Source organism: Homarus americanus, unplaced genomic scaffold (genome assembly GCF_018991925.1).
Source record: "Homarus americanus isolate GMGI-L3 unplaced genomic scaffold, GMGI_Hamer_2.0 scaffold13381, whole genome shotgun sequence".
In the NCBI taxonomy this organism is placed as follows: domain Eukaryota; kingdom Metazoa; phylum Arthropoda; class Malacostraca; order Decapoda; family Nephropidae; genus Homarus; species Homarus americanus.
In genome coordinates this window covers 320,870-344,620 of record NW_024739802.1, presented here as the reverse complement: position 1 = coordinate 344,620, position 23,751 = coordinate 320,870, and the positions used below count along the sequence as shown (strand labels likewise).

The 23,751-nt window shown below is 41.8% G+C and overlaps 1 protein-coding gene across 1 annotated transcript in view; it reads right to left on the bottom strand.

Moving 5' to 3' along the window:
• Window positions 1-4,877: 4,877 nt before the first annotated feature.
• LOC121874996 overlaps window positions 4,878-23,751 on the bottom strand; it is a 37,408-nt gene continuing 18,534 nt past the window's right edge. The window contains exons 3-4 of the mRNA XM_042379352.1: window positions 7,839-7,972; window positions 4,878-6,262 (exon numbers count right to left, since the gene is read on the bottom strand). Coding sequence (XP_042235286.1) covers window positions 5,800-6,262; window positions 7,839-7,972 — 597 coding nt within the window. The 3' untranslated portion in view covers window positions 4,878-5,799. The remainder of the gene's footprint in view (window positions 6,263-7,838; window positions 7,973-23,751) is intronic.

The following is a 23,751-nucleotide window of genomic DNA, read 5'->3' as shown; positions in this document are numbered from 1 at the left end:
CTTGTGCCAATCAACTGGTGATATTTTGAGCCGCGCCAGGTCGACGACACAGAACGCTCCTCTCGACTGCAATATTTCTTGTTCCTCTTTTCTTGCGCCACTGCTACCCTCTCTTTTGCCGAACGTAGTGCTTTTTCGATGCTTCCCAACTTCTCCCGTACCAAACGACCAGCTACCTCCGCATTACTCAGGTCTGGTGGACAGAAGTCAGGATCATCACATGATGTCTTTTCCGACACCACCTGTTCCGGACATCTTGCAGGAGCACCATACACCAATTTGTGCTGAGTATATCCTGTTGTTGTATTCCTTGATGTATTGTGCTAAATTGCAGATGCGGCACCATCTCCGGCCACAAATCGATGTTGTTATCACATAGACACCGCGTCACCGCAGGTTGTCCATCAACTGATTTTGTCTCTCCACCTGGGCCTGGCTGCGGGGATGATCGGGCGTTCCAAGTTTCTGATGATTGCCCGTCACCCGATATACTGCTTGGAACATCTCAGACATAGAATGAGGCCCCCGGTCCGATGAGAGTGACTGAAGCACTCCGAATGTGCACACCCAACGATCAAAGAGTCCTGGCTGCAGTGTCTAATGTAGCATCACACGTGGACACCATCACAATATAGCGCGTCAGTACGTCCTGTACCGAAATTGATGCTTGCCAGAAACAGGAAACGGTCCCACGAAGTCCACTTGCACTAGATCATTTGTGTAGTCAGAAATTTCCGTGTATTGCAACGGTGCTCTCCCTGTCACTTTAGCTCTTTTGTTCGTCCTACATGCCTGATACTTACTGGTGTGTGCCGCTACATCATTATTCATCCCCGGGCACCAAAAGCTGTTCGTTGCCCTCTCCCAGGCGCGATTCTGTCCCATGTGGCCACTCAGGGGAGCATCATGCACCAGCCGCAGGGCCTGTACCCACAACGTTTCTGGGACCACTGGAATCTATATTTCCTTAACTCCATGGATGCACTCTGCTTCGACGTCCACCGTGTTGTATCTAACAGAGCACCTCCGGAGCTAAACTGTTCCCCGCATTACCCCCAAGGATTTTGACCATGACAACTATTTCTTCGTCGTCCAGTTGTTCCTTGATGAAGGTCGGCATGTCCCAGAAGGTGTTAGCGAGATGCGTAGTAGCGTTAATTGCACCTGCTGAGGTTGTCCTCATTTGTCCAACATCAGTTACGATTCGTGAGAGATAATCCGCCATGGACATCGTCGGACTGCGACCTGCCTTGTGTATAAGATAGATGTCGAATTGCTGCAGGAGATCCATCCACCTCCCCCTCCTGCCCCGTTCCCCACTTATGCCGAGCGAGTTGAGCCAGCGAAGGGCGCGATGATCCGTAATCAGGTCGAACTGAGAGGCTGACAGATACATCCTGAATCTCTTCACCGCTGTCACCACCACCAACAGCTCTTTCTCCGTCGCTGAGAAGCGCTATTCAGCTGTGGTCAATGTATGGTGTTACGAACCCCTCCACCCAGCACTACGAACCACGCCATCTATTGTCTTGATCTACCTACCCATCACCACGAGCAACGCCATCTAGGGACGAGACACGAGTATGACTCGTCTTAGTTAACACTCCGGGGTTTCCCTTCTCCATATCCTGGTTGTTGCGTCACTTCCTCCAAGTCTTCTTTGTGAGCTCCAATTCGAGGAGAGAGCACTTGGCTCTGGGAAGTGACCACAGGATCATCTATCCTCTAAACCTATGGACAGTGACTACCTACCGTCTTCTACAATACTCAGCCTTACTCGTCAGCCATCTCAGCTCCTCACTTAAGTATTTGTAATCTTGTATTGCCTCCCCCACGTCCACTTGCTTCAAAATTGTTTATGTTGTATTAATATGTATATACTGTTAATGTTTAGGTTAAGTTTGGTTAAGGGTAATTTATAAGCTGAATATTTTGTTTAGGGATTTATGGTACTTTATTATACACAACGAAAACTCGCATCCTTTGTCTACCCTTTTATAGTCCGATTGTCTTTGTTTTTTTTTTTTTGTTACCTGTTGGGATCTGGGTAGACGTATAACTATATTCTAAATCCCCAACTCGTAACAATGGTGAAAGAATGCAATCGGGGGTAACTTTTCGTCACCAGATCTGTTCGCTAGCATGGCTCCCGTCCCGACATCATTTGCATCAGTCACCAGCACAAAGCGTTTTTTGTAATCCGGAAGGTTTAGTGCCGCAGCATTTGCCACCTGTGTCTTGAGGGCGTCAAAGAATCTACACATCCTCTTAGTTCAGTGCTGCTTCCGGTATGGGTCTCGATCTAGTGCTTCTTACAGAGGCTTAGCGATCTCCGCCTCACCCGGCAACCAACGTTGGATGTAAGAAAATGCACCAAGAGCCCTCCTCAGCTGAAGCACTGTAGATGGTCTTGGGATCGTCCGCAGTTGTCTCACCCCCTGTTCACTCATACTCAACATCCCGTTGCTGACCACCGCACCGAGATATTCCACTCTACAGACACCGAACCTGCATTTTCCTGGTGCCAAGGCGCGCCCAGTATCCTTTATCTTCCCCAGTACTGCCCGCAGTACATAGGGCGTCCGGTCTAGTTGTTCTCCCCCAGTTTGGTGGACATCATGCTCTGAAACGAGTATCCAGCGCCCTTCAGTCCAAATGGTGTCCTGCCATCCCACTCATAGTGTCCTCACGGCACTACAAATGCTTACACCGCACTGTCATCCTCGTTCAGGGGCAACTGATGGTATCCCTACTGAGAAGAATCGGGCTGCCCCTAGTCTGTCAAGAAGATCTTCAATTATGGGAATAGGATGAAGTGTTGCCGGTTGAGACACGCTGTTAACGCCCCTGTAGTCGATCGCCAAACGTAGGCTTCCATCCTGACGTCGGGCACAAGCAGTACCGGATTTAGACCTGTGGAAGCCCATGGGCAGCCTCTTTATGGAGGCCCACCTCATTATAACTACCCAAGAGGGTGGGGTGGCGAGTGAAGCGAGCCTAAACATCTGGGAGTTCCGGGGGGCGCTGTAAGCCCCCCGGGAAAATGTTGAAATTTGAACTCTTCTTTGGAGAATTTTGAAGCCATATGCAGTTATATTGAGGAAATTAGAACATTGAGAAATTTTTAATTAACTGTATATTTATTGATAGTGTACAAATTCCCAACACACACATACACACAACAGTGAGACATGACTGGAGTCATTCATGTGGTTTCAAGTCGACCAGTCCTGATATAGCTACTACCGCAAATGTCAAAAATTTTCAAGAGACTTCACAGAAAAAATATATTATTAATTATTACAGAGAGATGATTCTTTGCATTATTAATCAGATAAACCTCTACTCAAATAATGGTTCTGTCCAAGAATGCATATATAGGCTTCTTTAAGTCCAAGGTCAGATGTAACATGTGGAGGCCCCCAGATTGTGGAGGCCCCTGGGCAGCTGCCTACTTTGCCCACTCCTGAATCCGGCCGTGGGCACAAGCTATGGGCGCAGCCCAAGGATTGCAGGACTTTCTTATGACACCCATCTCCCGAAGCTTGTCTATCTCTTTACGTACCTCAGCCTCAGCCCGTGGGGAAAGCCTCCGCGGCCGTGATGTCAACGGTAGAGCCCGAGGGTCTACTCTGATAGAGTGCTCTACTCCAACCCTTACTAATGGTAATGGCCCTCCAACATCGAAGACGCCCTGAAATTCCTGAAGGATCCACTTAATATCCTCCCACTGCTCCTCTGTCAATTCTTGTCCTATTGTTATGTCAGCCAACGGGTCTCCTTTCCCATGGCCTATTGCCGTCGGTGACTTCGGGCTAGATACCTCGATCCCCGGTTCAAACACACCTAGTATCTCTCCTTCGTGAAGTAGTTCCTGTGTGCTCGTCGCGTTGGCCACCCGTAGGAACACGTCACCACTGGTAGACCCGGTGACACAGCAACGAGCAGGCACCACAGCAGCCCCCTCGGGACGCAGTGGTTCTACTAGGTGCTGCTCACCTGGTGCCTGTACAGCCGCACCACACTTTATCATTGCTTTGGTGTAGGGTGGAACAACGACCATGCGCTTCACCTTAGCTATTACGATCGTTACTTAACCCACTGACTCTGAAGCCGACCTCTCCCTTAACGTCGCCGACAGTAAAGGGACCAAGGCTTTCAATAACCCTGTTTGCAGTGTTCTGTTATTCGAGGGAATAAAGATTGATTTTTGTTCATGCTTTTGGTGACTGCACAGGCAGGAAATAAATTAGAAATGGTTTCACGTTATATAATGATTTTCAGGATGCCTGTCATGTAGGAAAATGCAAGGTCTTTGATACCAAATTAATTTACTCAAAGAGTACAAAGAGTACAGTAATAGTTTTCTCGTGTGAGCTATCACCAATCCCCCACTACATTTTCAATGACTCAGGTGATGTAGATATCCAAGTCAAAATCAGTCTTAAAACCTTAGGAAATAGTGAAGTTATGAACTTACCTGGCTTTTTCATAGATGTTTTTAAACTTGTTCACACTATTAGTAGCTCTTAGTCTTTGACTTGCGTGCATTTGTTCTGTAATTTTTATGTATTTTCAAGTTATACTCGAGCTTTGGAGTCATTTATTGAACTTCGAAATTTCACCTAAGGTAGTTTTGGTGATGCTGATTAAGGATCTGAGTTTAAAATATATAAATTCGAATAATTGGTGACAATTAATAACCCTTAAAATAATTTAACCCATTATAATTAAACCAATTAATCAATTCGTGTACGTTTTATTTTGTCATTGTTAAGTATATTCCACCTCTTACAGTACTTTGCTTTCCAACAGAGAAAGTTTTCTGACAAAAAAGGCCTCAACTACATACAAATATTGGGATTATAAAAGTAAGATTAAAAAATTATTTATTTTATTATAAAATGAATATCACAAATAGAGCAAAATCCTTAACCTAGTGCGAGTATCACAACCTACAGAGATGTGTAGGCACAGTCCTTAATACTTATTATCCCGGGGATGATGTGTCCCCTACCCAGGTGTTGCAGTTTGAGATAATTATTAATCAACCATTGAAGCCCATATTTACACATACAGTATTTTAATGTACAAAATGCATCTTGAGTTGTATCAATGAATGCTTGGCATTTACAGGACCTTATGGGGAAAACAACAACTTGGGTTTGTTGTTACATTTGAACCAAACTACAGTAATTGTATAAATGTAAGAAAAGATAAACTTTATGTGTATTGCAATTAATTTCCACACACTTGACAACTTAACAAACCCAAATTAATATTAATTTAAATATATTATAGGCCAGGGTAGAGTTATCTTGCCTTCATCAAGAACTACAGTATTCTCAAGATTATAATTACTGTATTTATGTTTCTTAAACAGTATCACAAGCCACCAGTGTCGCTAGACACCTTAATAGGGCAAAGAAAACATAACATAAAAAAGAATAATAAGTTTAACACATCATACTTTACAGGTACAATACAACAGATCAGACAAATATGAACATAAATACTTTAGCCGATACACTGATAACCAATGTGTTTTGTACACTTGTCATATATTCTAATGATGGATTAATCCTTTCTCCATTAAAATCCAAATCACATAAGACTAGTTTTTCTATGCTTGCTTGACAGTACTCGAGAGTCACCGTATATTTACAGTGTGTTGTCCTATAAATGTATGGTGAGTTTACTCAAAAATACATTGGAGGTATTTAACACAGATAAAAGCTTTTCATCATGTAAAAAGCGTCAGTGACATGGCACAAATCTCCTTAATTAAAAAATAAATTATCATAACTCAGACTCATTCATACTGCCTAAGGCTACCTGTGAGTCTTGTCTAATGGAAGTGTTTTTGTCACACTGGCTAATATATTTTGTGTGTAGGATTTTATCACCATCAGTTTCTTCCTTAATATCTTCGGTTTCTTGAATTCTTTCACTTTGTGTTTGTTGTTTTCTTTCTTCTTCCATCTCATTACTTCTATCCTCCTCTACTTCAGGTCTTCTCTCATCCTTGTAGTTGCTTTCTACTTGTTCTACCGAGTTAACAGTAACATCTATGGTGATGGTCTTTGGCTGGAACACTTGAGGTAAGCTGTCTATTCCAACGCGGGGGACTGACGAAGCGTCTACAGCAGGTGCTGCCTCAGATATAACAGTAATTGAATCACTGGTGTTTGGATCTATACTACTTGATGTTGCGACAGAAAATGTAGTGAGGTTGATAATCCCAGCGGCAATGTCCTCATATCTGGTAAAAAAGAGAAAAATATATAGTTATCTGTAAATGTAAACAAAACTCATAACGTGTTGTCCAAAACTAATAAGTTTAAGAGTAAATGGCTGAATATATCCCCTAACTTACACTGAATTATTTAATTACGTTGATACAGAGTTTGTATACTTGACCTTTCTATGTATACAGTACTGTATCGTTTACCTACAATCAATATATATATATATATATATATATATATATATATATATATATATATATATATATATATATATATATATATATATATATATATATAATTTGTTGTCCTGTAAGCTAGTTTTATTTTAGGTTTCCTCAAGTTATCGTTGTCTGTCGACTCAACAAACTGTGTCCGTGTATGTTTTACCTCTGATCAGGAACACTAAGATCAGAATGGTAGTTTATTAAGTGCTGGGGTTCCTCGTGTCTGATTATTTGCAACAGCTCATTTAAAATTAATGTGTAGTAACCATGTGTGTTATGAAATCTCTGCATGTACAGTATTAGTTCGTAATGTGTAATGTATTTGGAACACAACCTTCTCAGCTATCATAAACGAGAGATATCACGAAATGGCAGGAAATTTAAGCAGGAAAAACATGAAAAAATGTCACAACAATAATCAGAGTCTCTCCGGGGTATTATTTTAATTTTATCTTTGCTTTATTTTTGGATAATGATTTAAATGAACCTCAGTACTAAAAAGCCCTAACCAACCTAGCCCAACCAACCTAATCTAATCATGTAAACTAACCTAAAACAACCATACACAACTTAACCTAACCATACTTAACCCAATCTATCCTATAATATCCAAACCTAAGCCAGCCTAACCTAAACTCACCCTACTTACCCAAAGCTAACATATTCTAACCCAACATAAAGTAACCTATCCTGACCTTATTTGGTAGACATAACCACTTGACAGACAAGAACTATGAGCAACTGATAGGTAAGAAGAAACCACCAATTAGACAATGAACTTGGAATCTATCATTGACAAAAAAGGAGATAATAAAACCATCTATAAAAGCCACTAGAACCTCTTTGGGTGAAATCTAACACCATTTCAGCCAAGAATCATAAACCTTATTGACCTCCAGAGCCACCTGTAGGGAAACCACACAACTAGAAGGTAAGGGAACCCATAGCCTTATAGTTGAATGGCAAAGAACCCATTTTAAGATGAAACACCCAACTACTTCAAACAGGAACTAGAATATTTTATCAATCAGCACAATCGCCTGACAGAGAGAGAGAGAGAGAGAGAGAGAGAGAGATTACACGAAGACACGAAAATCACCTAAAAACGATTAAGAAAACACAATACCACCTGACCCCAGTTCGTATTGTGGCCCTAAACTTAATCAAATCTAACCATAAAGACTGAGGTTCGTTCGGTCCTAATAGGGTCCATAACAGTAATAGTGAGTCCCAGCACGAGTGGATGCTGATCATAATGAATGGGTCCCAATTCTAATGGTTTACTTAAAGTCAAGTTGGGGCCTGTGGTTTATTTATTATGCTAAAAGTGCTTAAGAGTGCAGAACAGAGCGAGAGGAAGACTCACCTGGGAGGTTTTTCAGAGAGGATGGAGTAATAGTCTGGAGGAAGACCATCAGAGGTGAGGATAGCCTCGTAGCTGGGTGGTTTATCCTCGGGGTCTGCTGACGAGGTTCCTTCTGCGTTGTTGCGGTTGGCTCTCTGTGGAGGAAGGAAAAGAGGGAGGTTAGTTAGTTGTAAGTGATGTGAGGCTCATGGTGGTGTGGTGGTAGGAGGGTCGTAGTGATAATGGTGATTGGCTATGAGTGGTGGTGATAGAGAATGATTGTGATGATGAGTGGTGATGGTTTTACAGTGGTGATGGTAATGGTGATAACGCCGATATATTACAGTTACATAATCTTGTTCCTTATACAGTATGATACAGCGAATAATAAATCAACATCTGAACATACAGTATGTATACAATGTCACACTACTGAACACTGAAAATGGTATCAGTGTTGTTTAGAAATCATTAATGATATGTAATATATAAAATAAATTTATTATAATTTTACTATTAGCTATATATTCATGAGCCTTGAGTTATTAATTAATTAGAATTTTGGTTGTTACAAAAATCCTGTAATGACGTAGTCTCTTACACACAGTATATTTATTATGCAACATGTACACAAAATACTTTCCTATGTAATTTGAAATTGTAATACATTCTTTCTTAGCATCCCGATACACTCCTGTACTCGACACTATCAACTAACATGTAGCAACAATATTGATCACACACTTAACTCCAGCCACTTAACAAGCCCCGTCACACTCGTATCACTCAAGGTTGCATATATATTTATTTATATACAAGAGGTGATCACACTTAACACAAGCCAAGAGTATCGACCTTGGCATACGAGTGACTAGGTATTGATAAGCTGGTTACTTTTACAGCTGAACGCCTCCGTAAAGAAAGACTGGCCTTGAACGCTCTATCCACTATGACTCATTGAGAAAAGAAGGAAGGAAGGAATGTGTGTTTTCTTCCTTGTTCCCCACCTTGCACTCACGTATTTTCCCTCTCACCCTCCAGCACTATCGCTTGCTCTCTCCGACACTCGTTTTCTCCTCTGCACTTGCTCTCTCTCCTACACTTTCGCTCTCTCCTACACTCTCCCTCTGTCTCCTACACTCTCGTCTCCTACACTCTCCCTCTGTCTCCTACACTCTCCCTCTGTCTCCTACACTCTCCCTCTGTCTCCTACACTCTCGCTCTGTCTCCTACACTCGCTCTGAACACATTAAACATTTCATTCCACACTACAATTATTTTACTGTTGTTGACCAAGACGACTCTCCTCATAGCTGTAGGTATTGTAGCTGTAGTTTTAGCTGTAACTCGTAGCTTTGAAAAATGTAACAGGTAACAGATGTTGGAAATAAAACTCTACATTAATAGGTTTGGCAGTAACTCATGCAGCTGTTGTACATAGCGAAAAAATAAAGCTTCAACTGACAGTTTATCAGAGTAGGTAACTGTTGCTCCATTCCCTCCAGTAAAATAATAATCTTCTCTTACTTAAAACTGACCAGATATGAGGCAACGTCCGGTGGTGTGGTATCAGCAATATTCCCAAGATATCGGGGATCAACGGGCGTTCTAACAACCTTACTGTACATTCTAACTGATATTATTTGAATACAAGTTAACTGTGGACGTATACTGTCTTAAAGGGGACTTTCGAATATAATTTTTTTTTAGTGTTGACGCGCGTTAAATTCTCCAATCTTATTAGAGATACAAGAACGAAACTAACTGGCTCTTTCTGGTTACTAACGTCCGGTGGTGTGGTATCAGCAATATTCCCAACATATCGGGGATCAACGGGCGTTCTAACAACCTTACTGTACATTCTAAATGATGTTATTTGAATACAAGTTAACTGTGGACGTATACTGTCTTAAAGGGGACTTTCGAATATAATTTTTTTTTAGTGTTGACGCGCGTTAAATTCTCCAATCTTATTGGAGATACAAGAACGAAACTAACTGGCTCTTTCTGGTTACTACACAAGGATGGAGACGGCTAAAATGGCGTCAAAACTGCTCAGACACTGCCGTAACTTGGTGCCTTCTCTTACACCCCGGTAGGGAGGATAGTAACCCACGAATCTTTTAGAACCAGGACCCGGATTCACCAGATTCATACGAAGAACCTCCCTCTTGACAAAAGACTCTACCTGACTGGTTGACTATTAGTTAAAGCACCACAATAACATCAAGATTAGTCCCCAGATTAGTTATTAAAAAAAAATAATTGGGTTAATTAAACAAATTGCGACATTTCCTCTACCTGTGCAGGATAGGGGTTTCCAAAGACAAAGCTAACAGATTATCAATACACAATTACAAAAAAGATAATCAAAGGTAAATATATATTTTTCTAGAGATACAAACCCCCAAAGACTAACGAAATATCAATATAAGTCTGATCACATAAGTCAATCTTTATTTATTAACCCCTCAAATCATTTCGAAGACTCATTCTCTATGTAAATTGCCACTAAATGATTCCTATTGACATTAAAACAAGGTAATTAATCACCATGACAAAGTTCAAGGTATACCATATTAGAACTCCAGGCACCATGATATGAGCTGCAGGCACCATGATAGAGCTGCAGGCACCATGATAAGGCTGCAGGCACCATGATATGAGCTGCAGGCACCATGATAGAACTGCAGGCACCATGATAAAGCTCAAAATAATGAAAGGATGCACGATAATACTGGCCCCCAGGACGATAATACTGGCCCCCAGGACGACAATACTGGCCCCCAGGACGATAATACTGGCCCCCAGGACGACAATACTGGCCCCCAGGACGACAATACTGGCCCCCAGGACGATAATACTGGCCCCTAGGACGATAATACTGGCCCCCGGGACGATAATACTAACATAAATAACGATAAACGCAGACATTACACTTACTCTTCTCATGTATATCAAGTAGTTATTTCTTGAGGGCAAATGACGCATGTGGGGAAATTACCGAAGATATTAGGAAAATATAAGACAGTAGTGAGGACAGGACGTGACAGGTTATGTCGGTGTCACCAAACTGAAGCCGCCAAGCTGGAGCCGTCACGTTAGAAAAGTTAAGCTGGAGCCGCCAAGCTGGAGAAGTCAAGCTGGAGCCGGCAAGCTACCTCTCTCTCTCTCTCTTTCTCTATCTCTGTTCCAAATGACTTCTGGGGGAGGGGTGTAGGAAGAGGCCAACTGTATCCGAAACGTCGAGTATCCGGTTACCATGACGATCTAAGCAGACTGTTGGCTTTTCCTTTCGCCTCAACCTTTCCTCAAACACCAGTCAGAGATAATTTCAAGTGACTGATGTAGACTGATAGAGGGGACATTGACAAACACAGTGTTGGGGCCTCACACGTCCAGTAATCTGGCCTCATTACACTTCAGTTCTGCTTCAGAAATGACACACTGGGACATTGTGCTGGTGAGGTGAGGTGTGACAAGTAGGCCGGGGTTGTGAGGGGTTGTGAAAGTTTAGTGGAAATTGTAAAAGGTTGATGATCATGGTGGTGGAAGTTGTGTAACAGGTTTGGTAGAGTCTATGGGGGAAGTGAGGGGAGGTCTAAATTATGGAAAGGTCAAGTTGCTAATCAGTTTTAAAATTTCTTGTAAACCTGAAAAAATAAAGAAATTTGGTGAAGGATGTAAACAAGAGAGAGGTGGTAAACAGGTGATGGAAGGTGTGAAGGAGGTGAAGACGCTCTAGCTAAGTGGAGTAAAATTAACAAAGGTCGGTAGGATGAAGGTGATGGCGGAGACCTAACGAAGACGGAGCGGACTACAGGAGAAGAGTTCAAGATGAGGGAACGAATGGGATTAGGGTGACTTATATTGATGGAGATGATGGGGAATGAAAACAGGTCGATGACTAACAAGCGGAGGGAGAATGAGGGAGGGCGTGGTAGACGTGTTTCAGAGAATACTAGTGTAACAAGTGTCCGTCCGTTCACCTTGACACTCATCTCTCTCTCTCTCTCTCTCTCTCTCTCTCTGTCTCTCTCTCTCTCTCTCTCTCTCTGTTGGAAAACCCTTCCTGGAGAACAACAAACAATCTTCCTATCGCTGTTACAAGATCATCGCTACGACTCTCCACTACCAAGTCGTCACCCGGAAAACTTGGATGCTGTTGGATTTTCCATGAAATGATAAGAAGGGTCAGGCAGGGAAATGATCCGTGAAAATAAACTAGAATGACCACAGACACGTCATGCCTCCGATTTATTGAGAAACTGACCTATACTTACGAAGTTTTAACATGTTGACACCGCCGTCTTACTAAATGGGAAAACACTAAACTATAACATATTGAGAAGCCAACCGAAACTACAGGAGAATTGCAGATTAAGATATTGGCTGGAGGAGATAGTGTAATGCCACGGACACTGAAAGCCTCTGCTCCAAAAACAGAGGAAGCCGATGATCACACATCGGGTCCACCTCATCTTTACTCTGGAGCACTCCTGCTTATATTGACGGTTCTCCCCCCCCCCTAAAAAAAATAATATATATATATATATATATATATATATATATATATATATATATATATATATATATATATATATATATATATATATATATATATATATATATATATATATATATATCACGAGCGACAGCAGTAGGACGACGATGAAACCTGACCTGGCATTAGTAGGGACAGCGAGGGGTCAACTCAGCAGTCAGAATACGGACACTTTATGCTAACTGAGAAGGTTCATAGTGGTTATCTGGGGTTGTTTTTTTAGTTTATAGTTTTCTTCTGATACAAAACAACCTAAGTTAACCCAACAGAACCTAACCCAACTTAACTTTATCCAACCCAACCTAGACTAACCCAATCATACTGTACTCACCTTCAGTGTCTTTTCGACATATTGAAATTTCCTTTTCAATATCATAAACTAGAGAGATGAATGCTAAACTCTCTCCCCGTTTAGGCTAGCTGTGCAGCCCTTCACTACCTCAAACAATCATGAACCTCCACAACACTCGACGCTGCCTTAAGGTGTTATGAGTCTTGGTAGTGCGTAATTTGCATAATCTCTAAAGTATATCTTATTATGCAAATTGCGAGTGAATAATCTTGACGCTTGGCTAATCAACAGAGTTTGTTTGACTACCGGGTGATGAGGAGGAGGAGGAGGAGGAGGAGGCCCACCGCCCTCCTCCAGTACACAAGAGGCGGCCATCACCATGAGGGATAAATAAACTATACACACGCGTATGTATAAGAAAACCTCACACACATGCTTGTACACATATGTATAAGAAAAATACACGCACACAAACGCACATATATAGATGCGTGCATGAATTTGCACAAGCATAATCCACATACAGTTGCCTCCATTTATAACGGGTACAGTGGTTGGCGTGTTGTGTGAGATGAGACAACCAATATTTGTTTATACCTAAGTAAAGCTAAGAGAATGAGCAGAGTTACCCCTCGCTATAGTAACCAGATCAAGGATGGTAAATAACCAGTCCCTTCTATCTGTGAATGTACGCATTTCTGCATGGTTTCCAAGTAGAACATGATTGACTCCTATCTGTTGTCTGGTGGGCGGTGGTACAGTTGGGGAAATGTGTTCCTACATCCCCTGTGGTAACCCGTATTGGTCGTGTAACGACAGACGTGATTGGTCATATAGGTTGGCCGTTTGGAGACACGGGTTACCACAGGGGCTGTAGGAACACATTTCCCCAAGTGTACCACAACACACCTGCCACTAAACCAGTTGTAAATGAAGGCAATTGTACACACATGAAATTTACCTACACAAACGAAAATACAGTTCTTGTACACACACGCAGACATAAACATGCATGGGTGATAAAGAAAGAGAGAGAGAGAGAGAGAGAGAGAGAGAGAGAGAGAGAGAGATTTTAAAACACACCAGCACTAATGGGTTACCTGTGTGACGTCACGCCCCCCACCCCTGATTCATTGTCTTCCTTGCCCCAATCTAACCTAACCTAATTCTTAAGTTTACCCAGGCTTATTTCGTGTCAGCTCGAATCCTAATGGACTTCAATCCAGGTTGGGTTAGGTTAAATTGGGGCTTGTTAGGGGTGAGGTTTATTCGACCTTTGAACCACTGTGGTTACCCTTGCTTGGTGAAGTACAGCACAGCTAGGAGGAACCACCTCACACAATCACAACCAGTGTTAAATGTACCCCGAGCTGCCGAGTCACCCACAAATGTGATTACAACTTGTTTGTTGGGTTGCAGGATACATGTTTGTGACCTAATGGTGGCGTATCGATGTTGAGGGGTAATGATATATATATATATATATATATATATATATATATATATATATATATATATATATATATATATATATATATATATATTGATAAAATCACACGGGAAAAGGAAACAACGGAGCACCTTAGCTTTCGTTCTTTATTCAAGACATCTTCAGAGGCAACTGAATATATATATATATATATATATATATATATATATATATATATATATATATATATATATATATATATATATATATATGAAGTTTGCTGGCGACGTATTGATGACGAAATTATGACCACCTTGAGACGTATCTGTGACGTAGTGATGTATTTCATGTCTTGGTAACCCAGTTTTGACATATTCGAGGCGTGTGGTGGTGATGACGACGTGACCAGTGACACGTACTGTACAGTGTAGGTTCTCAACCGTCCTTGCCTGCAGCAAACAGGGTGCAAGAAGCCATGACCATCACTTCCCTCAGTATAGGAGATGTAAACAGGGAAACCAGATACCAGATGAACAACGATGCCATAGAGAAATCCGACTGCGAGAGAGATTTAGGAGTAATGATAAGTAGGAACCTTAAGTCAAGTAAACAATGTGTTTTTGCTCGTAACAAGGCTAATAAAGTACTTGGGTTCATACAAAGGAGTGTTAGTTACAAGACTAGAGAGGTCATCCTAAAACTGTATCTTGCTCTTGTGAGACCACACCTGGATTACGCAGTTCAGTTCTGGTCACCGTATTACAGAATGGATATAGAATCCTTGGAAAGAATTCAGAGGAGAATGACAAGACTAATCCCGGGCATTAGGAACCTTGAGTATAGAGACAGGTTAAAGCATCTTAATTTGCACTCCCTTGAGAGACGTAGAGCGAGGGGCGACCTGATAGAGGTGTATAAGTGGAAGGCAGGGCTAAACAAAGGGACATTACAAAGGTACTAAACTATCCAACCAGGAGCGAACTCGTAACAATGGTTTTAAATTAGACAAATTTAGATTTAGGCGTGAAATAGGTAAACACTGGTTTGGAAACAGAGTAGTGGATGAATGGAACAAGTTACCAAATATCATCATTAACTCGAATACGCTGAATTGCTTCAAACATAGGTTGGATGCTAATATGAGCAATAGGGGTTGGGTGTAAACGGGACTGCCCAGCATGGGCCAATAGGCCCGCTGCAGTTTCCTCCATTCTTATGTTCTTATGTTCTTATGTTCAATAACTGGTTAACTCCAGATGCGTAAAAAAGATGATGTCAAAGAATTTCTGAAACTGTAACTGAGAATCGTGGTTCAGAGTCTACTAGATTCTCAGAGGGTTGATATTGATACTGAAGATGTAAGAATTGTAGCTCACCCCAAAGAGTATCTCTATGGAGTGGTCCGATGAATTTCCAAATGAACACTGCAACTCCTGTTGTCTCGCTAGGGTTGTCAGAAGCCTTCGCCCTTTGTGTCATATTGTTTCACACAAAATCGCATAGATACTTTTTTGGGAGCGAGTTATATAATCTAATAATTATTCAGAGACTCTACTGTACCTTAACTAGATGCATTCAATTAACACCAAACGAAACTTAAAGGTAGATAATGTTGTCTCTTAACTTGTGCTAAGTGAACGAATCCGAGTTAAGATAAAGTTCCAGTGGCATTATCGGGTTACGTTACATTCTCTGACATCTTTAGTTACGAACCTCTGAGAATCTGGAGTCTGACCATGAGGATGGTATCGAGTATCATGTTTAGTGCCAAGTGTTTAATATTCAGAGAAAGTCAGTTCTCAGAGTCGTGGGGGTGCCTTCAAGTGTGAGGTCCCGGGTAAGGCTCAAGAGATCAGGACTCCCCCTCTACGAAGTTCTTGTCGAGGGAATAACGTTGTTTGGTCAAATAAGCCTCAGTAATCAGGATTGGGTCTCACTAAGACTTGGACCAAATCCTGATGATTCATTTTCATCAGTTAACATGTAAAAAAAAATGTTTGGGAGAGGGCAAACTGGGAGAGAGCAGAGTGGGTGTTGGGAAAGAGTGGGATGGATGGGAGCTAGCAAGAGGAGAGAATAGTGAGGGAAATAAGGGCACCATCCCATCACACGATCCCCACACCACCCTACCCCATAACCCTCATCTTAGTAAGCATTTCCTGTTCTACGACAAGGTTATAATACACCTTTGATGACTGGACAAAATAATGGCTTTTATACCACCGCCCACAGGATGGACTTGGTGGGTGTATGAAGGACTGATCCGGACCACAGTACTAGTAGACCCCTCATCTAATCTAACCTAACCATGCCATTAAGATTGAGGTTCAGTTCTAATGGGCCCCCTATTACTGAAGGTTCAATTAAGTTGGGGTCTATTAGCAATGGGATCCAATGATTTTTTTTTACGCTCTCGATATAAACATTATTTTTATCTTTGCTATTCTACATCAAGGAGTGACAACCCGCCTGGCAGTGAGTGAGACAACCCTGCTACATAACATGTGACGCTGTTGACGCATCCTGTTCTCTCTGGTCTTCTCAGTATCAACGACACCTGCTATGAGGGAGGAGTGACGCTTGCTCGCTTCTAAGACTTCCGGAATTGGTTAGAAGTATATTTTTTTTTTTTGTGTGTCATAATGTAGCTGTGTCCGGGTGTTTATTATTGTTTGAAGCATATTCCACTTTTAGCACTTAATTTTTTCTCCGCTTCCCCTTTCCCTTCATTTATTACCATATATCATGAAGTTCCCCTTTTGTCATTTTCCTTTTCCGTCTGTTTTACTCTCTTCATCATCCCCCTCCTCTCCTCTGTTGAAGGAAGATACTGTGAAGGGAGATTCGTAACTAAACAGTTTACGTCAAGTCAGGAAAAGAATATCCGAGTGAGGGGCTGTTCTTGGTAGTCACGAACGATCACTAAACTCCTTGATAGACTGCGCGGTGCCCCCAGGGACCATCTGTACACTTGGTCACCACTATTTTTATGACTTAACATTCTCTTTACGACCTGAGAAATTCAAATTGGGTGATAGTTGTTTTTCTTTTTTTACCGCATTCAAAAAATATGTTTCACGGTATTGAGAGAGAGAGAGAGAGAGAGAGAGAGAGAAACCGGTTTATGGATAACAGCGCGCGACTCATCTTTCGTTCACATCCACTAGCCACTAAGCTTAACGTTCCCCCCCCCCAACCTTGCAAAGTTGCCCCATAGTGTTTTCTTTCATTTCCCTCCCAATCTCTCCCCAGCCACCCGCCAACCCCCCCTCACCCAGCATGTCTTCACCCTGTGTGTCATCAGTAAACGGAGTCCCACTAGTGTTGTCTTTAGAGCTTGTAAACAAACCGAACTGTGTAAGATGATTACGATACTTTTAAGATCTTTAAGCGCGTAACAAGGCTAATACACTATTACATTAATATGAAAGATAAAATTGTGTGTATTCGGTAAAGTAGCAGGAAACTGATAGCGGCGTCCTGTTGTTAATAACGATAAGGTAAGGTAAGGGGGAGGGTGAGGTGATGGTGGTGATTACAAAACTCTTATAGGTTAACAAAAACGAAGTTAAGAAATAATGTTGACAACAGCGGACACTCTCACTACATCGCACACACCTACACACCCCTGCATCATTACAAAGGACCAGATCACGTACAGAGCCCTATCTACAAGGACGTATTTTGTATTCGTCTGTAATGCTGGTAATGTTATGACTCACTAAACTGCACTTGTAAAATGAATTGTACCTATTGATCAATGCATTAAAATACTACGTACACTTAAATGTTGACGTCACTGAAGAAAATATGTGGTGTGGTAGGGTTATGACGTCAGAGTATTGATGCACCATTGTTTTGCCATATTGGGGAACTCCAGCTAACTACCACTTTTTCTCTCTTGCTTACGGGCGGCGGAAAGTGTGACGTCAGGCGACCTTGAGCTCTTAGTGACGTGGAGCGCAATAGCGAGAGGAGACAGTTGCCAGACCCAAAAAACGGAAGTGAAATTTACTTCTTTCAACCAAAGCAACCAACTTTATCAAAATGGCGTATACACTTAAAGATAAATATTAGATGAATTACGTAAATATTTATATACGGATATATATTTACGTATATACTGTACATATACATCTTAAAATATCCTCGCTACTCATTGACCATTTCTTAATTTTTTTCATAGTATCTAAAACTTATAAGTGCAGGTTGAGGTTTGGGACTGTCCAGCTTGAGGAATCCTACAGGGGAGGTTATCGGTCCACTGTTGATCTTCACCTTACAGCAATGACCAACTATTACTACTACTTCTACGGTGTTGTGGTATATTCATTAATGTCTATCTGGTTTAAGATCTCACCCACCCGTGTTGTATTTCTCTAGTCTCTGTGTTTGATCATTGATGTGTGTATTCCCTTCACAAATTCAATCGAGGTGTGTGTGTACGCCACTCTTAATCCACATAACACCGGGACACTCGCCTCTATGGTGGTCATTCGGAAGGTCGTGTTAACGGACCTACAGTTATACCGTGAGAAATTTTATTCCCGCATGACGGAAGGATTATATAAGAGGCTTCTTCCGTGTGTGTGTGTGTGTGTGTGTGTACGCCCTTGTATGTACACTAATATGCTTACGAGTGTATGTTAGCAAGTGTGTTGTGTACATATGGGCTCATAAGTGTGATGGAAACTCTTCACACGTGAGCTGGTGAGGGGTACGCCAACCTTTGTTTACCTCTGGCGTCCAGCATCACCGAGCAGTGACGCAACACCACCAACTGATAACACAAGTAAACAAAAAACATGTGACGCTTCTCAATCTCGCAACTATAACTCCCAACTCTGGTATCCTTCACGCACCACGTCGAACAAGGAATCTAATATAAAAAAAGCCTCAAAGTCGTCGTTATCACTACAAGACACGTAATACAATTAGTGTAGTTGAGTGTACAAAGGAACACTGTGTAATACTGAGATAATTATTTAGACATGATTTGCAATACGTTTTCTGCTCACCGAGACCTGCCTTCTAGGGTAACTAATCAACAAGCCCAGAGTTCTAAAAAGCCTTCCGCCATATGGTAAGGGGTTCCAATCCTACAGTAATAGTTAGGATGGCTGGTGTTTGAGCCCATTAAGAGTGGGACCAATTTAACCTACAGCTACTAAGGCAAATAAATAAATAAAAATATCAATAAAAATAGTTCCTGGGTGTACGCCATGTAGCGGGCAGGTTGAGGTGATGAAGCGTACCTCATACCCTCACCTATTTCTTAATTATGAGGTGTGTGTGTGTGTGTGTGTGTGTGTGTTCCTGTGACCTCGTGCATGTAGGTTCCTGTTTCCTTTGTGTTTTGTAATCTCTCGCCCTCTCTGCGAGTGTTTCTTCCCCTCCCTGTACAGTATATTATTTACCTTGGCGTCATTACCACAACAAACAATAGACACATGACTGACCAGAGAAGATCCAGTTCTAATAGGCTACAAACCTATTATCATAGCCCCTTAAGTTAGGTTGAGAGATCGTAGGACTGATAACAATTAGAAATGGAGCCCGTTAGGACTGGGCGCCTACTGGACCTGAAAACATAAACAACACGACTCACTCCCCAAAAAGCCCCTGTGGACGTGATCAAATGTTTTCTGCATCAACCAACATAATGAACAAAAGTCGCTGAGTTAGTCGTCCGGCCTTCAGACAGAACTTACACAATAACTATCACTCCATTTTTTAAACGAAGGAGTCGCCATTGTTCTTAGGAGCTGTATACAGGTTCTTGCTATTCCACCTGAAATACTAAATAAAATTATCTATTTCTCTGGCTGTCTGGGTGGCTGAGTGGGTGGCTGGCTGAGTGAGTGGGTTGACTGAGTGGGTGGCTAGCCGAGTGAGTGGATGACTGAGTGAGTGGCTGACTGACTGGTTGACTGAGTGACTGGTCGGTTGAGTGCCTGCTTGCCAGAGGGTCATATCATTTCCTTAGTAAACATGACGCCACCAGCTCACTGCACACTCACCACGCATGACATAATGTGATCACCAGCACCGCCAGGCCGGGGGACGAACTCATCACGTTATGGTGTTACAGAGAGTCACTCACATGCACAACCGACACACAGGCGATAATACAGAGAGAGAGAGAGAATATACACGTAGTTGGGTTACATAATGATCACCTTGTGTGTGTGTGTGTTTTCAGTTCTTGCTTAATGTTTTGCAACGCGGTGCAGAAATTCCTTGATCACTCCCTCCACCCCCCGGGTCAAACATATGTTAGCTGGACCACATACATTCATTATCTACCAGCAACCACAACTCCTACCACCAGTAACCACAACTACTACCACCACCACTCTAGTAGTTACCGTACACCAAATGGACAAATAACACCCCAGCCCTTAATCCTGAGGCCCTGATCTAACCTTACCTAACACTTAGGCTAAGACTTCAGTCCTTAATGATCCATTGTCCAATGAAGCCCTTATTCTAATGGGTTCCTAATGAACATCAATCCTAATAGTTAAGTTAGGTTACGTTAGATTGGATTAGGTCAAGTTCGGTTAAGTACTGGACAGGTGTATTGAGGTCAGGATAGGATAGGTATTAAGCAGGTGCATTTGGGACAGGTTAGGTTAAGTTGGCTCTCGGACTAACGTATTTAGGTACTGTGTGGGAGGAGTCGTGTTTATGAGGTGCTGTTGTTTATGTGAGGGGCATGGGGAGGAAGTGTTAACTTAATACCTCTCTCTCTCTCTCTCTCTCTCTCTCTCTCTCTCTCTCTCTCTCTCTCTCTCTCTCTCTCATGCGTCCCTGTTGTGAGATGTAAACACTGTGGCACTTCACCTTGCAGAGCAAACCTAAAATGTAAATCTGTTATTCTTTCTATTTCTTGTTCATTCTCTTTATTTCTTACACCCCCCTCTCTCTCTCTCTCGGTGTCTCCATCCTTTCTCTCTTTCTCTTTTCACCTCCCTCCCACAGCCTCTCTCATCAAAACACAAAACCCACGCATGAACCCTCTCCCGCTGACTATAAGAGGTGGTTCACTGACTCCTCGGTCTAGTCTTAAGGTGTGAGTCAGACCTCATTATGGGTGTTGAGGTTACTATACAACTATGCTATCTACAATAATAAGAGGGGAGCGTTTTCTTTACACTCTATTAGATGTTATAATTATATGTCCGGTCACTGCTTGGTTTAGTTTCGTCTCTGGACAGGTGTGAAAGTATCCTAAGGCGTGGCTCTATATATATTTACAAGAGAAACGATGTAATAATGGAGACAACATAACAAAAGACTTCTGAAAAAGCAAGGAAGCATCAGCACACAAGTCTGATACCAGTACACACATGTCCGTTACCAGTACACACATGTCCGTCACCAGTACACACATGTCCGTCACCAGTACACACATGTCCGTCACCAGTACACACATGTCCGTCACCAGTACACACATGTCCGTCACCAGTACACACATGTCCGTCACCAGTACACACATGTCCGTCACCAGTACACACATGTCCGTCACCAGTACACACATGTCCGTCACCAGTACACACATGTCCGTCACCAGTACACACATGTCCGTCACCAGTACACACATGTCCGTCACCAGTACACACATACCAGTACAGTCACCAACACACAAGTTCGTCACCAGTACAAACATATCAGTCACCAACACACAAGTTCGTCACCAGTACAAACATATCAGTCACCAACACACAAGTTCGTCACCAGTACAAACATATCAGTCACCAACACACAAGTTCGTCACCAGTACAAACATATCAGTCACCAACACACAAGTTCGTCACCAGTACACGCATGTCCGTCACCAGTACACACATGTCCGTCACCAACATACAAGAGAAGCGTTTCACCAGAGTGCGTCACCATCCTCGTTCCAGCACATCTTTGCTAAGCCTTTGTCGCCAAAATCCTTCAGTTCGGTTTTTCGCAACACCAACAAACACAGCTCCCGTGACCCCGTTGCCAGGCGTACGGTCAATAGGTGAATACGTTCTTTTATTATTCAAATTCAAGTCACTTGATTCACAATGGTTCCTGAATATTTTTTTTTATCTCTTATCTGAAGATGTAAATACACAACTAACTGGTTTTCATAAGGACAACACCACCTTCTTCAACCCTTTGCCAAGCTTACGAGTTTTTTTTTTCTTCTCACATTTACGGTTTCGGATTTACAAATGATCGAATTATTTTTTTTCTTCTCTTATCTGAGAAATTTACGTCGAGTTGAGAATAATCGAAGGTAAAGACAATAATAACAAAAACACGGGCGTTAACATTAACAGTACAAAGAAATGAAATGACCGGATCAATAATCGTTTATGAATAAATAAATAAAGAAGACAAAAATTGCTAACATCAAAAAACTTACTGGCATGTAAAGTATGTTTTATCAGCGAGGATATCAACAACAACAACAAGCCCGCAGCAACAATTTCTCCCTCGTCGTCGTCACCCGGGGATCGAGGCAACACCCTGCCCACAAAAACCTGAAAAACGACCTGGCAGACCACAAAGGAAGGTTAACAAAAGAGGAAAGACGGAGACGGAGAATGTATACCAGAAAAACAGAAGAAAATCTAACAAAAGGCAATCAGGAAAAAGACAAGATCATTGAGTATTATTCTTGGCGGGAACACCAACAAAAAAAGCGTGAAAATAGCCATGCGAGTAACTGTTGACACGAAAAGTCTTACTAATACAAGAGACGAGGATAACAAAATAAATAAATAAAAGACTTCAAAACCTTTCAGATCGTTGTATTCTGTAAAGTTGTTCGATTCCTTGTTTAGTCTGAGCTTGTGTAAACCCATTGAGGATGTGAAGGAGAGTCGTGACTTGATAAATACTTTTAAGTGCTTCTCTTTCCTTACAACTCATGTTATGTTATTTAGATCCAAAGTTATATTTTGATGTCAGGTTTAACCGAATTACATACGACCGAGTCTACAATTTACACACAGGGAGTCTACACACACGACCGAGTCTACATCTACACACGATTTAGTCTTACGTACACATGACCGAGTATACACGTACACACGACCGAGTATAAACACACAAACACACACAAGCAAGCAAGCATTTATAGTGGCAAAAACTGGTGTCCCGTCACATACGCCACTTGTGCTCCAAAGAAACAAAATTAAACTCTGACGTAAAACTCGACGCTTCCTCCCCACGCAGGCTGAGGTTTGTGTATTTTCCACTACTTTAATAACGTCATAGTGGCCGCTTTCAAGACAAGTTAAAGTAAACACCTCATCCCCAGCTCAGTAACCCTTATAGAAATGAATGGATCGACGGATTCTGCATCATGGCCGAGTTATTTTTAAGGGTTTCGGTAAAGGGCTTCTGTTTATGACTTAATTCGTAGGTGAACGCAATATCTCGCAAAATCTGAATAATTACTGGTTCCTGCTTTAAATTACGTTATCATGCACCTAATGAAGTCTAATTAGCCAGTTTACATGGAGTTGGATGGAAAGTTTTATAACTTAAAACTAATATGTATAATTTCCAAACAATCAGACGAAAATCTTATACTGTATACGATTTTACTGAAAAGACGAAATCCAAACAATGTGAATATTAAAACACACATAAACTCATG